At 43.2% G+C, this 12,672-nt stretch overlaps 1 protein-coding gene across 10 annotated transcripts in view; it reads right to left on the bottom strand.

Moving 5' to 3' along the window:
- Window positions 1–12,672, bottom strand: part of prdm16 (PR domain containing 16) — a 152,285-nt gene that overhangs the window by 2,920 nt on the left and 136,693 nt on the right. For 2 of the 10 annotated variants that reach the window (XM_061264300.1, XM_061264360.1), the window contains 10 exons: window positions 10,908–11,109; window positions 10,652–10,817; window positions 10,320–10,473; window positions 8,297–9,968; window positions 8,080–8,167; window positions 6,118–6,290; window positions 5,925–6,002; window positions 4,635–4,804; window positions 3,797–3,968; window positions 1,305–1,553 (listed from right to left, as the gene is read on the bottom strand). In XM_061264300.1, the coding sequence (XP_061120284.1) occupies window positions 1,305–1,553; window positions 3,797–3,968; window positions 4,635–4,804; window positions 5,925–6,002; window positions 6,118–6,290; window positions 8,080–8,167; window positions 8,297–9,968; window positions 10,320–10,473; window positions 10,652–10,817; window positions 10,908–11,109 (3,124 nt within the window). The remainder of the gene's footprint in view (window positions 1–1,304; window positions 1,554–3,796; window positions 3,969–4,634; window positions 4,805–5,924; window positions 6,003–6,117; window positions 6,291–8,079; window positions 8,168–8,296; window positions 9,969–10,319; window positions 10,474–10,651; window positions 10,818–10,907; window positions 11,110–12,672) is intronic. The other 8 variants (XM_061264351.1, XM_061264379.1, XM_061264342.1 and 5 more) reach the window with 8 other exon arrangements.

Raw genomic sequence — 12,672 nt, 5'->3', positions numbered from 1 at the left:
TGTACAGTTCAGAATCTAAAAAGATCTGATAGTAGATATATAAATATTTATTTTGGGGGGGTCATGATTATCCCTCTCTGGCCCCATCTTGTGGCTCTAATTTAATATGCGATTCTTTTTTTTCAACTTTTAATAGTGTGGATACTGTAAAACTAAACAATCAGAGACTATATACACAGAAGGCATCACTAAGAGGGCCATCGAAATCTTTAAAACCACTTAAATAGGCAGACTGAAGTCTGAACATCCATGCAGTTAAACTCTGTTAGATTTGAAGCGAGCAGACAAGTATTGCATTCACAGTGTTAAAAACTCACAGTGGAACCTCTAACATTGAATGCCTGTATTGTATTAATATGTATTAATCACAACCATGGAAGAGATCTTTTTTTTTTTCGATGAATTGAACCAAATCAGAGCTTGCCCAGCATCCAGGAACAGACTGTTTTTGACCTCAGAGGTTCCACTGTATTTTACTTGTTATCGTGTCTTTGCTTCACCTACCTGCGTTTTAGCCTGCCTGTACAACGTTTCTTTCAAAGTCTCCGACTCTAGCGATGTGTTAAATATGTCTTTAACGTCAAAATGTTGCTCATCACTGGCTGCTTTACGTAATACATCCAGGCCCTTGGGAAAGCTGGAATGACCTTCAAGGTCCAGCAGAGAGCCCTCCTCCTCTAAACACCTGCATGCCGGCGCAAGTGGTGGGCCGAATATGGACGTGAATGCAAATGAGAATGGATGCAAGGAGGAAAATGGTTCAGGAAGATGTTAAGTTGAATGAAGGGAAGAGAAAAAGAAGGGACTAATTAGTCAGAAGGGAGAAAAATGAGGCAAGAAGAAGAGTCACATGCGTTCCTGGACTGGTCGCTTGCCAATTGAAGGGCACATGTATATAGACAATGAGTTAGGCAATTTTGAGTCTTTTAACTAAATATTTAAATTTAATTTTCCATTTATTTTTTTTAGGACTTGTAACTGAGATTTTATTCCTGGTCACAATGAAGTTTATCTTACAGCAAGAAACACCGTAATTATAGATGTGTAGATACGTAGTCTAAATACACTTTTCGGAACGCGGTGGAGATTGTTGACTAACCTTGCCAAGTGTAATTTTTTTTTAACTTTAAATAAATAAATATTCCTCATTCTATTACTTTTTGTCTTGTCTTTTAAAGACACATTTCTGAAGAGCTATATTGTTATGTCATGGATTAGTACATACTTGTATGCGTAAAGACTGTATGAGCAACTGCGATTAGTTACAACATTGCTAACAAATGCCAGTAAAATGAAACGGGTACCTGCGAGAGTGCTCGTAGCTCATAGATAATGGAGTAGTCTCTTCCTCGTCCTCCTCCTCTTCATATGCACGTGTTGCAACTGGAGACGGGGATTCCGGAGCCTCATCGTGAGACTTTTCAGTCAGGCTGCCTTCCTCTTCTTCCTCATCATCCCCCTCTGCTTCCTCTTCCTCCTCCTCCAGCCCCTGGAGGGCCATCTTGGAGTTGGACCTGTGGCCGCTCGGGTGCTCCTCCTCAGACGGGTCAGATCTGCATGCATCAAGGGAGAAAGTGTTTGTAATGGCACCAGATGTAGCTTAATGTACTAACCAAAGGCTCCCGCAGAAGTAATCTTGTCTTGTCCAGCGAGCACACTAACAACGCGGGTAGGAACTGTTTTCCAGGGGACACTTTTCAAACAGCACCCCCACATGAATAATTGGACCTACCCTTGGGAAAGAGACATCAAATGTGCCGTTTCCTTTAGCTTGCCGCATGTGTATCAGAATACTATAGGTGATCAGCTCGGCACTATTCTAGAAGGAGTGGAGCTCTTTACAAGCCCTAGGCTTCGTCTCCCTCCTTGCACAGTTATTGATATAATAATATGTGCTAAACAATAAACTAAAACTAAACTATTCTGACCTGCCATCTGTACTATCTCTAGCCAGAAGCCCAGCTGCCCCTTCATCAGCCCCAGACCACATGACATTGCTCATGATATCATTTCCTGTGGGACAGCAAAGTTCTTTCTTGCCACACAGTGGACATTTATCAAATCAGACAGGACTACCTCTAGAGAGGCAAACACGGGGATAGGATTGGGTCATACGCTGTGGGTGGGTAAACATGGAGAGGTGGAGTCCTCTTTCAATCTACATTAAATATTACTCTAATCAAATCGCCAGGCTGTTTAGCTGGGAAAAAGTCCATGCCTGTATCCAGGGAAAGAAGCCTAGCTCTGACATCGAGGGGCCCTGGGTTTTGTCATTTACTCTAAACACGTCAGTGGGCTGTTTGGGTTAGCGGACAGGGCCTATGGGTACGGGGGATGGATTGGGGGGTGGAAGAGCTCCATCATCGGAGGATCTCCTGCATAAATGCCTCAACCTGAGGCCCCGCTTTGTGCTCCTAAATGCCGGACAGGAGTCCCAGACCAGCTCAAACCTTTTATTCTCTCTTATTGCATCTCAACACTCTATGGCTGCAAATAACAAAATCATTTGCTCTGTGAAAGTACCAACGCTGACTAAGCATCTCTTACAGGCCTACCTGGTAGCGTGGCAGACATTTGTGTTCCAAAATAAAAGCTCTGCCATGAGTTGGACTATAAGTTTTACCGCACTGAAGCTCGGTTGCAAGGGCAGTTAAGAGCAAATACGGAGAGTCATGCATGAGCGTGCGTTTAGAGCTTGGCTTCAGTCACTCAGAGGGCAGAATAAACACAGAGCTGTCTGGTGGGCGGACAGAAAGCACAACACAGTCTGAATGACTGATATTAAAACGTCAGGCCACCTTGTTGTGGATGACACTCAGTATTGATCCCAGATGGCAGCTGGGCTAAACTACCGCACAGTCTGCTGGCCAAAAAGTGTGTTGACAAGAGGAAAGGGATGATGATGGAGGGATGGATTGTGTAAAAACAGAAACATCTTTGTCGCTGAGAGTTTCCAAAGTATCGAGTTTCCAAAACTGACAAATTTGTTTAAATGAACTTGTTGTCATGGACCTATGAAAAGGACTGTAACGTGCATGTCAAGGCAAGTACTTAGCATGTCACTTTGGGAAAAGTGAAGAAACACTATGAACATGCACACAAATGGCTTTTCCTCCTGGATGAATCTTTTATACACGCAATTAAAAGCTGGTCTTGAATGAACGAATCATGGCTGTTTTTCAGTTTTGTGTTCAGCATTAGCACCCACAAATAGGAGATGAAAAGTTTTTTCATCTTCATGTGAACAATTTATTACTTAAGGCTTGAGTGCAATAAACCTGAGCGGTGTCAGTTGGAATAGAAAACAAAACAAAAATCACACAAGTTGGCAAAATATTTCTACTGACAAATGCCAGGAATCAACTCACATCTATTAGAGTAAAGCTTTACATTATCCATTCTGTGATTTTGGTCACTGTCTTTCTGAATTTCAGAACTTCTCTGTCACGTCATGGAAGATTTTACATTGCCTCAGTCTGGTACCTTTGCTAAATTGTTTGTTATTTCAAACAACATTTCCTTCCATATGCTCAGTTTATTTGAATGGCAAATAAAGGAAGTCTAAAGTCTAATTACGGCATTTTCTTCTTGCCAGCATTTTCCTCTTGCCATCAAACTGTAATGCACTAGGGGGCACTGTGCATTAAGCACTGTGGACTAACTGCAACCATAAAAATAATGAGTTGACTGAAGACTGGAGTGACGATTACAGGTCTGTTTGAGGAAATAGTTTGAGGGTTTGACACAAATTGCAACATTTTCTGCATGATTATGTTTGTTTACTTTTATTCTTTACCTTTTGTCCGTGGAGCTGGAGGCCTGGTTCATCTCACTGTTGGAGATGAAGTTTCGGATTTCGGAGAAGTACGAGTCCTCCTTCTCATCTAAAAGTGCATGATTGTCTGGCTCGGAGTTTGGCGAGGAGATGGTGGTTCCTAGGTTGGAAAGCATCCCAGACTGTTGGCTCACTGGTGGGGAAAGTGTGCAGACATACACATCCGCGCACATTAATACATGCACAAACGATGTAGTAATGTAAGCACGCACATAGGTAGACGCCGCGTGTTTAGTTTAATATTCATCAGCCATACAAATATGAGTAGTATGAGGGGTATAATCAGCGTTATTAAATCAAGCCATCTCAACATTTTCAAACATGCTGATCAAACTACCTAATTTAAAAATTAAACTGTCAAATAATATAATAAATACATGCACTAAAAATATGTCTGTTGAATTTAGCAATTTACAAGATTTTAATGAGAAAAACAAAATGACAACTAATGACCATTCCTTGTTGGTTTATGGCCTCATCTTGAAATGTTGAGCAAACAAGGTTTATTCACTTTAAGATGTCACTAGAGTGGCAATCATAGATGCAGTGGATGACTTCCATGCTGGGCATAGAGAAGCTGTTTTTGGCAAAGCATATGGAGAAATAAGTGTGAACTCTTGAATGAAGTGGCTTTCCCACTTTGCGTGTTATGGTTGTTTGCTTTCACGTCACTAAACATTTTATTAAGGGCAAGATTTAATATTTTCCAAACGGTTAATGTGTACCGTTCATAAGTCAGCCCATTAACAAGGCAAGTTAAATAACTCCAAATGAAGTCTCTATTAAAAGGGAATCCTACCAGGAAGGTTCTCATGCTCGTGCTTCTTGAGATGGCGGTCGAGGTTGGTCTGCTGACCGAAGCAGCGGTTGCACAGGTGACACTTGAAGGGTTTCTCCTTGTTGTGGATGTTGCGAACGTGGCGTTGCAGGTTGGACGAGATGCTGAATGAGCGGTCACAGTACTTGCACCTGTCAGGGCACACAGGAGAACCAGGGTGACCACCTACAATTTGGTTCATCATACAGTATAGAATCTCTGCATTTGCAACGTGGACATTCTACGTCAAAATCTAATAATTATAGAGTTGATAGAATTATACCTTGAGGAATGTGTTCATTTTGTTTTTTGACCACTTGGGACATTTGTGTCCAAAATCATATTTCTCAATGGAATAAATGGAGATTTAATATGATTAATTAAATAGTACGCTGTAATTATAAATTAGAGTAATCACATAAATAAATAGAATAATAATTATTTACTAATAAAGAAAAAATAATACCGTTTTTTTTTCATGTATAACGCGCAAAATTTAACTAATTTATTGTCCTAAAATCTGGGGTGTGCATTATACATGGGTACAAAAAAAAAAAAAAATATATTATTATTTTTTTTTAAATCCGGATATGATACGGAGGCCGCCATTACAGATGCGCTTTCTTCTCTGCTGTTCCCTTCAAACACGCTCCATACGAACACAATGCTCTCGTATCAGACGCTTGCTCGATCACCTGCTCGTTTGCTGTCACAATGTACCCTACACAAATCCGAAACATGTCTTCGCTATTGAGTTTGCTAGCGCATGCGCAGTGATACTCACCGGCAGAATAAAATCCGGTTGTTCCCAAAGATGATCTTTTTTCTGAAATAATTTTACGTTTACGGACTTAAGTAGGAGTCAAAATTTGGCTGCGTATTATACATGGGTACAGGCTTTTTTCCAGCATCGACATGCCATTTTTAGGGTGCGGATTATACATGGAAAAAAACGGTATTAGAAAAATTAGAATATACATTTATAAAATATAAAATATTAAAGTTAATGAATGAATGAATTAATTAATTAATTAATTAATAGAAATCTGCTACAGTGAGAGAGAGAGCGAGCGAGCGAGAGAGAGAGAGAGAGAGAGAGAGTGAGAGAGCAAGAGAGTGAGAGATAGAGAGAACATAAGAAACAAAAATGATTGAGAAGCTTCAACCTTTCTACCTCCAATCTTGAGCAACTCATTCACATTGCCCACATGAGAAATAAATAATACATATAAATACACAAATAATACATAATACTAATAATACTGGAAATACCTGTAAGGCTGTTCGCCCGTGTGTGTTCGCAAGTGTCTGGTGAGGTTTGCCGAGCGAGGAAAGATTTTCCCACAGTACCTTCATGGGAGAATGAACAGAAAAGCAGGAAGAGAAAAGAACATAGAAAAAAATATTTCCATATTTGAGCATCCTTTGAAAAAAAACATCATCAGCTACAAGGTGTGGCACTGACCTGCAGGCATAGCGTTCCTTGCCCTTGCGGAGGATGGCATCCGAGAGAGAAGGGGGAGGGGAGCGGAAGTTGAAGAGTGGGTGAGCCGTATGTTGCAGTGAATTGGGCGGCATGTCCAGTTTTAGTGCACCAAAGCTTTCCAGTTTTTCTGTCATGTTCTCCATGGCAGACATCTGAGGAGATGAGGAAGTGGTGGTGTTTGAGTGTGTTGAAACAAAGATGTATAATGATGAATAAAAACAGACAAACATGTTGAATATATTGAGACAAATAGAAGGTGGAAAGTAAGTTCCTCCCGTCAGCATTTCAGCATTTGCCAAAAGTACACCCTCTCAAAGTATCTTCTCCTCTCCCACTAGCCTCTCTTTTCTTGGCCATGTCCTCACATCTCTGGCGAGCTGGCTAAATGAGCCATTCAAGAGTTCCGTATGGCGCTGCACAATATAGTTTGAGATAACCCCAACTGATAGCTGCGGCCTTCCCCCGAGATACTTGTGAACAAAGGGGAGGCGGGGGGCGGGAGGTAGTTATGTAGGAGTTTATTTGCCAAAAACAGCTTACATCCTTCCTTTTTTAGTGAATACGGGACGGGAGAGACACAGGGACAGACATGCCGTCTCAATGTGTTTATTCGCAGTCTGAGAACAAGCTAAGGGCGGGCGGGTGTGGGGGTTCTGATTTTGTCATGAAGACTGAATTAGTGGTGCCATTGTTTTTGGATCACTGGGAAGCTTACATGCTTAAAGAATAAGATGAGAAAACTGTATGTTAGGTGGATTATAACAAGAAAAGGTATGTCACGGGACAACATGTAAAAAGGTTTAGAGTAATAAAAGCTTTTGTCTCGTTTAGGCAGGGTGGTGGTTTGCATGTCTGCCTCGCAGTTCTGAGGTTTTGGTGTTCTAATTTAGGATCTGGACATTCTGTCTGGAGTCTGCATGTTCTCCCCATGTTTGCATGGGTTTTCTCTTGGTACTGCTGGCTTCCTCCCACATTCCAAAAACATGCTTGTTAGGTTGATTGAAGACTTTAAATTGTGGCTGGTGATCAGTTTACCCTGCTTCTGCTTCTCGCCCAAAGTCAGCTGGGAAGAACTATTTGCAGAATTACTGTAGCTATAGCACCGCAGTGGTCATTGGTAATTAGGGAAAAAAATGTAAGATATTTTTTTTGGGTTAGCATGCTAGGTAATCAATTTCTTCATTCATTGAACCAAGCACCAATTTAAAAAAAAAACATATTGAGTCCATCTGTCCACATATGCTCCAGATGTGTGTACTGCAAAGTCACAGTTGATAGAGGGCACAGATTTCCAGGTCAGATTTTAAGCAGTTTCCCCGACAAGAGCCCCTTATTCTCCTGGACACAAACACAGGATGTCCTTGATGGACACGGTGCTATTATCTAGCCAGCCAGTTCACGACAGAAAACATTTTGGAGGGGGTTTAGGTTATGAGCTGGCCCGTGGGCTCCCACTATATGAAACAATGCCATGTCTAAGATTAGTGAGGATACAATTCAAGTGCTTACTATTCATTAAAAGAAAATAATATCATTCTTTGCGATCAAGATTTGTACAGGCAGAGTCTGGGGACAGTCGAACAATGTGCGTGATTATCAAAGGGGCTGCAATAACAGGCTGTGTCTTCTGAAAAAGGTAGCGTGACCAAGTACACAGGCGCCATTCAATAAACAAAGGAAGAAGTCATACAGCCCTTGAGAACATAACATCAACAGTGTGGAATGATGGTGCGCGGAGCCCAATCAATTCAGGTTGTAGCAGTGTGGGAGGGAGAAGAGACGGATGTTCACATCATGAACCTTTTGTGTCACACCAATACTTGATCACGTGTGGTGATAATCAGAAATACCTCAGAGGTGGTTCTTTCGATTTCAGAGTAGCACATGCACTATTTGGCATACTTATTCTGGCACATGTATGTCGTTTTAATGTAGGTCTACCTGCGGATGAAATAGCTGCGGTGAAGGCCTGAGGAACTTCTCCTTCAAAGCTCCTACAGGGTCAAGTAGCTTCCTTTTCTCCACCCTGCTGGACCAACAGCAAGGCAGAGGGTTACATACCAAGGTCAGGCATCATCTGCAAAATCCAATGCCTCGCTCCAAAGACATTTGACACATGTGTAAGTAATGCTTTGTGGTCTAATCGGGGTAGAAATACCTGTATATTGGGTCCATGAAGAAAGCGGAAGGTTTGGCGTAGTGCAGAGGAGGTGGTTGGTGTTGCTGTGCCTGTTGGTGCGGTACAATTGGGGATTGATGCAGTGACTGGGAGTGAGGAATTGGAAAACTGGGACTTTCATCCTTGATGGACACTCCCTTTCCAATTCCATAGATGTGGTTCTTTTGATTTTGCGCTTCGACTGCCATACCGTTGTGACTTCCTCGGCTTCTGTTGTTAATACTGAGGTCTAATGGTTGTTCCTCGCTGCCAGATATTATTGAAGAGCCCATGCTACTGCCAGTATTTGTGTTTGGGTTTGAGGGGTTAACTGGAGTTGGAGGAGATAACTTGGTCTCCTTGGGCTTTGTACTGAGATCAAATGGTGATTCTACAGCGGGGACAGGCGCGCCGAGTGCACCAGAAACCATCTTATGTAGCTGCTCACGAGGCGACTTGGGATCTCCCTTAAAGAACAGGCCAGAGGTGAGGGCACCTCGCTCAGTGCTAAAGGGGTACAGGGAGTTGTGGAAATTGGGTAGGAACTGGAAGGGGAACATGGAGTGGTAGGGCAATGGACCCATCTTCTTCTCTTGATGAAGACCTATCAAGCCGGGGCCAAAATATTTCTCAGCAATAGAAGCAATGGCTTTGATGGAATCGGTGGTGGCTACGTTAGCATTCGCGGTGGTGGGTGGCAGTGCTTGCTCATCAGGTGGGGGGAAGAAAGAGTGCTGGGTTGACACTGATGAAAAAAAGGGACGGTTGATGGAGAGGTTCCCTGAATTAGACACCGCTGGAATCACAGCACTGTTTGCCTCCTCTAACTGGTGGCCATCTTGCCTTGATAGGACCACAGGCGGCTTTCTTCTTTTGCCGTTATGCTCACGTTCACTATCTCCATCACTCTCCAGGTCAGAACCATCACCTGAGACCGTACCAGTTGTGGTGTCCAAATCTGTCCCACTTGTGGTGTTAACATCTTCCAGGTCACTGCCATCTGAAATGTCTGCCATCTTGGATTTAGTCTTTACCTCTCCACCAGAGGACAAATCTAGTTTGCTCTCGCTATCTTTGTCCTCAGTTAGACTTAAACCGTTGCCACCATTACTATTTGTTGAGCTAACTAAGGATAATGGAGGGCCATCTAGAGGACTCTGAGGCAGTTTGACTTCTTGAGTGCTGTTGCCAAGGGGCATCTTCATCATTGGACTAGCCGGCAATAGAGGCGGTCGTGGATACAGTGACGGAGGAAAGATGCCTGGGAAACCATGCGGAAGGGATGGGAAACCGTGGGGCCCTGGGGAGAATGGCAAACCAGCATGAGGATGAGGTCTGGACGGAAAGTAGTCGGGGAAGCCCAAACCGGACTGGTTCAGACCCGGAAGGTGAGGATGGTGGGACTTGGCCTTAGCCATAATTGGACTGGAGCTCATGGGAATACCAGGATTGAACATTCCCGTTGGAGAGCCGTAATGGTTTTTGCCCTCGCAGAAGCGCCGGTGCTTGTTTAGGGAGGAGGTAGTGCTGAACAACTGGCCACAGTCCTTGCACTTGATCTGAGTTCGGCAGTCGGCATGCATACGCTTGTGGCGGCAGAGGTTGGAGAACTGGGTGTAGGATTTGTGGCACACCTCACCTGGGGGTACAAGAAGATGCAGCCCATCAGGGCCTGGTTAAACCCTTTTTAACACTGTCTCTAACTGTGTAAACCAAATTGACCACGACATACACAAGCAACACGTGAATGGGAGTTTGGGATGAAAACATCAAGCAAAGACTTGCTGCCTTCATGTAAAGTCGGAAATAGTAAAGTTGAGTCCAACACAATGTACAGCTTTTTCATAAGACTGTACGGTTGAATAGATGAATGCAAAGATAAACTTTGGACTCATGTGTTTGGTTCAGAAGACTCACACAAGATAAAAAGCAATGTAATGAAAAGATTCATATAGAAAAGTACAAGGTGGCATCAAATCCAGAGACTGACACCAAAGTTGAAGCAAACAGGACTCTCACTTACAGATAAAAGGTTTGACACTGCTGTGGATGTGCTTATGCTGTTTGAGGCCTGACGAAGTGGCAAAGGTCTTGCCACACTCGGGACAAGTGTGAGCTCGAGCCCCCACGTGTTGGGAGCGGATGTGACGCTGGAGATTGCTGGGATCTGTGAAGACCTGTGATGAACACAATTGACACAAATAGTACTATGTATTTCATTGTCACATTTCATGAACCTTTGCGCACTTTTATCGTGACGGAATATCTTTACATTTACTTTCAGGATTGACAATGAAACCAAATCGAGCAGAATTTCTGATCAGGTAAAGTCTGTGTGTCCAGTTCACCACTTACGTGCCGGGTTTGCTGTACCTTATCACAATTTTCACACTCAAAGCGCTTGCCGCTGTCATGTGACATCTGGTGACGAATGAGGTTGGACTTCCAGTTGAAAGCTTTGGGACACTGGTCACACTTGTACTCCCGTTCTTCTGTGTGGACTATCATGTGCTGGCCCAGACTTCATGTGGACAGAACAAGCGTAATGAACCAAATTGAACATTTACAACACTTTGTGAGATCCCACTGGCGCTGTCACAATGTAGTTCACCTGTACTCGTTTGGAAAGATCTTCTCACAGTCTTTACACTCGTGGACGGGCTCATCGCTGTCCTCCCGCTCCTGTTTGAAGTCTTCTCTGAGGGTGTCAAAGATGGAGCCCGCACTAGAGCAGGAATATTTTTGGTGTCGCCGCAACTCGAGAGTTGATGAGAACAATTCGTCACAGTCTTCACAGCGATACACCTGCTCATCTGTGTGCACAAAACACAGCGCTCGAGTCACTACAATAGCCTTTACAATGAAATACATATTAAAAGTGTCATATCTTATTTATTTATTTTCCCCAAAAATTAAGCACAGCGACTTTACTAAATTCAGGGTTTGAATAATAGTGGTCCTAATTGTAACTATTCTATGGATCAATCTTTTGATGATTTGTATCAGTTCATCAATCTATATCGTCATTAGCATCAATTGTCTCTCTCTGGGTTAGTTACAGCTAAATTGACTCTCAATTAGGTGGTAAAACCAACAACCCAACCATCGACAATGGCATAAAATGGAAATCAATTAGCCGTGAAATATATAGCCTTCATTAACACCGTTAATTGCTTGTTAGGGAAAGTGTTGCAGGGGCTCCATGTGTAGACGGGAAACAATAGAGCCCAGTCTGTCCCTTCCATGTTGATAACCTTTACAATTCTTCTCACCATTGAGGTCAAACACATAAAAACTCAGGCCAGTCCTTTCAATAGCGAGTTCCTGAGCCCCTGTCCAAGTTCAACAGCTTGGGGAGGGAAGCCCAGCGGAGACGCTTTGTGCACATCACTAAGCGTACGTGCGTGAACAATTTCCAAAAAGGAATATGGTGCGACTCGAGGAATAGAGGTAGGCAGGGACACGGTGGCGCCAAAAGCACCCACCTGCCAACCCACAACGTACACACCCATTCATCATTTGAATGGGTTTATCGGCAGGCAGCGACGTATACAGTGCAACGCTCGGCTCATATTCTACTGCGACCGTTTATCCAACTGGACCTTCTTGGGCACATTAAAAGAGCATTAGCGTAGCAACGGCCATGTATCCAACCTTGATGAGGAGGACAAATGACCTGCTGGTCAATGGGCCATTACACTGGGTTAAAGAGCTCTACTAAATTGCACACTTTGACACCAGCGTGCACATGTTCCAAAGAAAGTGTATTTTGATATTTCTTTCTCCTTGGCACTTTGATGAAGTTTCAAAAAGAAAAAATATGACTCACAAATTAAAATGGCTTTTCTTTTGCTCATCTCAGTGGGGCTGGTGGGTTTTAAAGCGAAGGCTAATGACTCTGGGGGATATGATTGGAAAGACGATTATGTGTAGTTTAGCAGCTAATCTGGGACCATGGGTGACGTCTCAAGGGGCTCCTCAAGTTCTTTACTCTAAATTCCCTCTCCGATAAATCCCATGCAGAAAGCACACTGCACTAGGACTAAAAAAAATATTAGAGTAGAATAAATTGTTTTTATGGCTGATCCTCCCATTTTACGCATATTCACAAACAAAATTACTTTTTATTGCAGACTTTTTATTAGCCTGCTTCCTCTTTGTATGCCCTCTATTAATTAAAACACTCGCGAGCACACGCACCCGTATACACTTGTGGCGCGCACAAGCAAATGTGCGCATGCCACGTGCCCGCGCATACGCCCCCTCTACGCGCGCGCACACACCCGTACACACACGAATGCTGAACAAACCATTTACACTCAGTCACTTCTATCTAACAATTGGGCTCGCACACTTCCTTAGTTTCCCGTGTATAT

Source organism: Syngnathus typhle, linkage group LG2, assembly GCF_033458585.1.
Source record: "Syngnathus typhle isolate RoL2023-S1 ecotype Sweden linkage group LG2, RoL_Styp_1.0, whole genome shotgun sequence".
NCBI classification, from domain to species: Eukaryota; Metazoa; Chordata; class Actinopteri; order Syngnathiformes; family Syngnathidae; genus Syngnathus; species Syngnathus typhle.
Note: the sequence above shows the minus strand (reverse complement) of the source record. Positions and strands in the feature narration are given on the sequence as shown.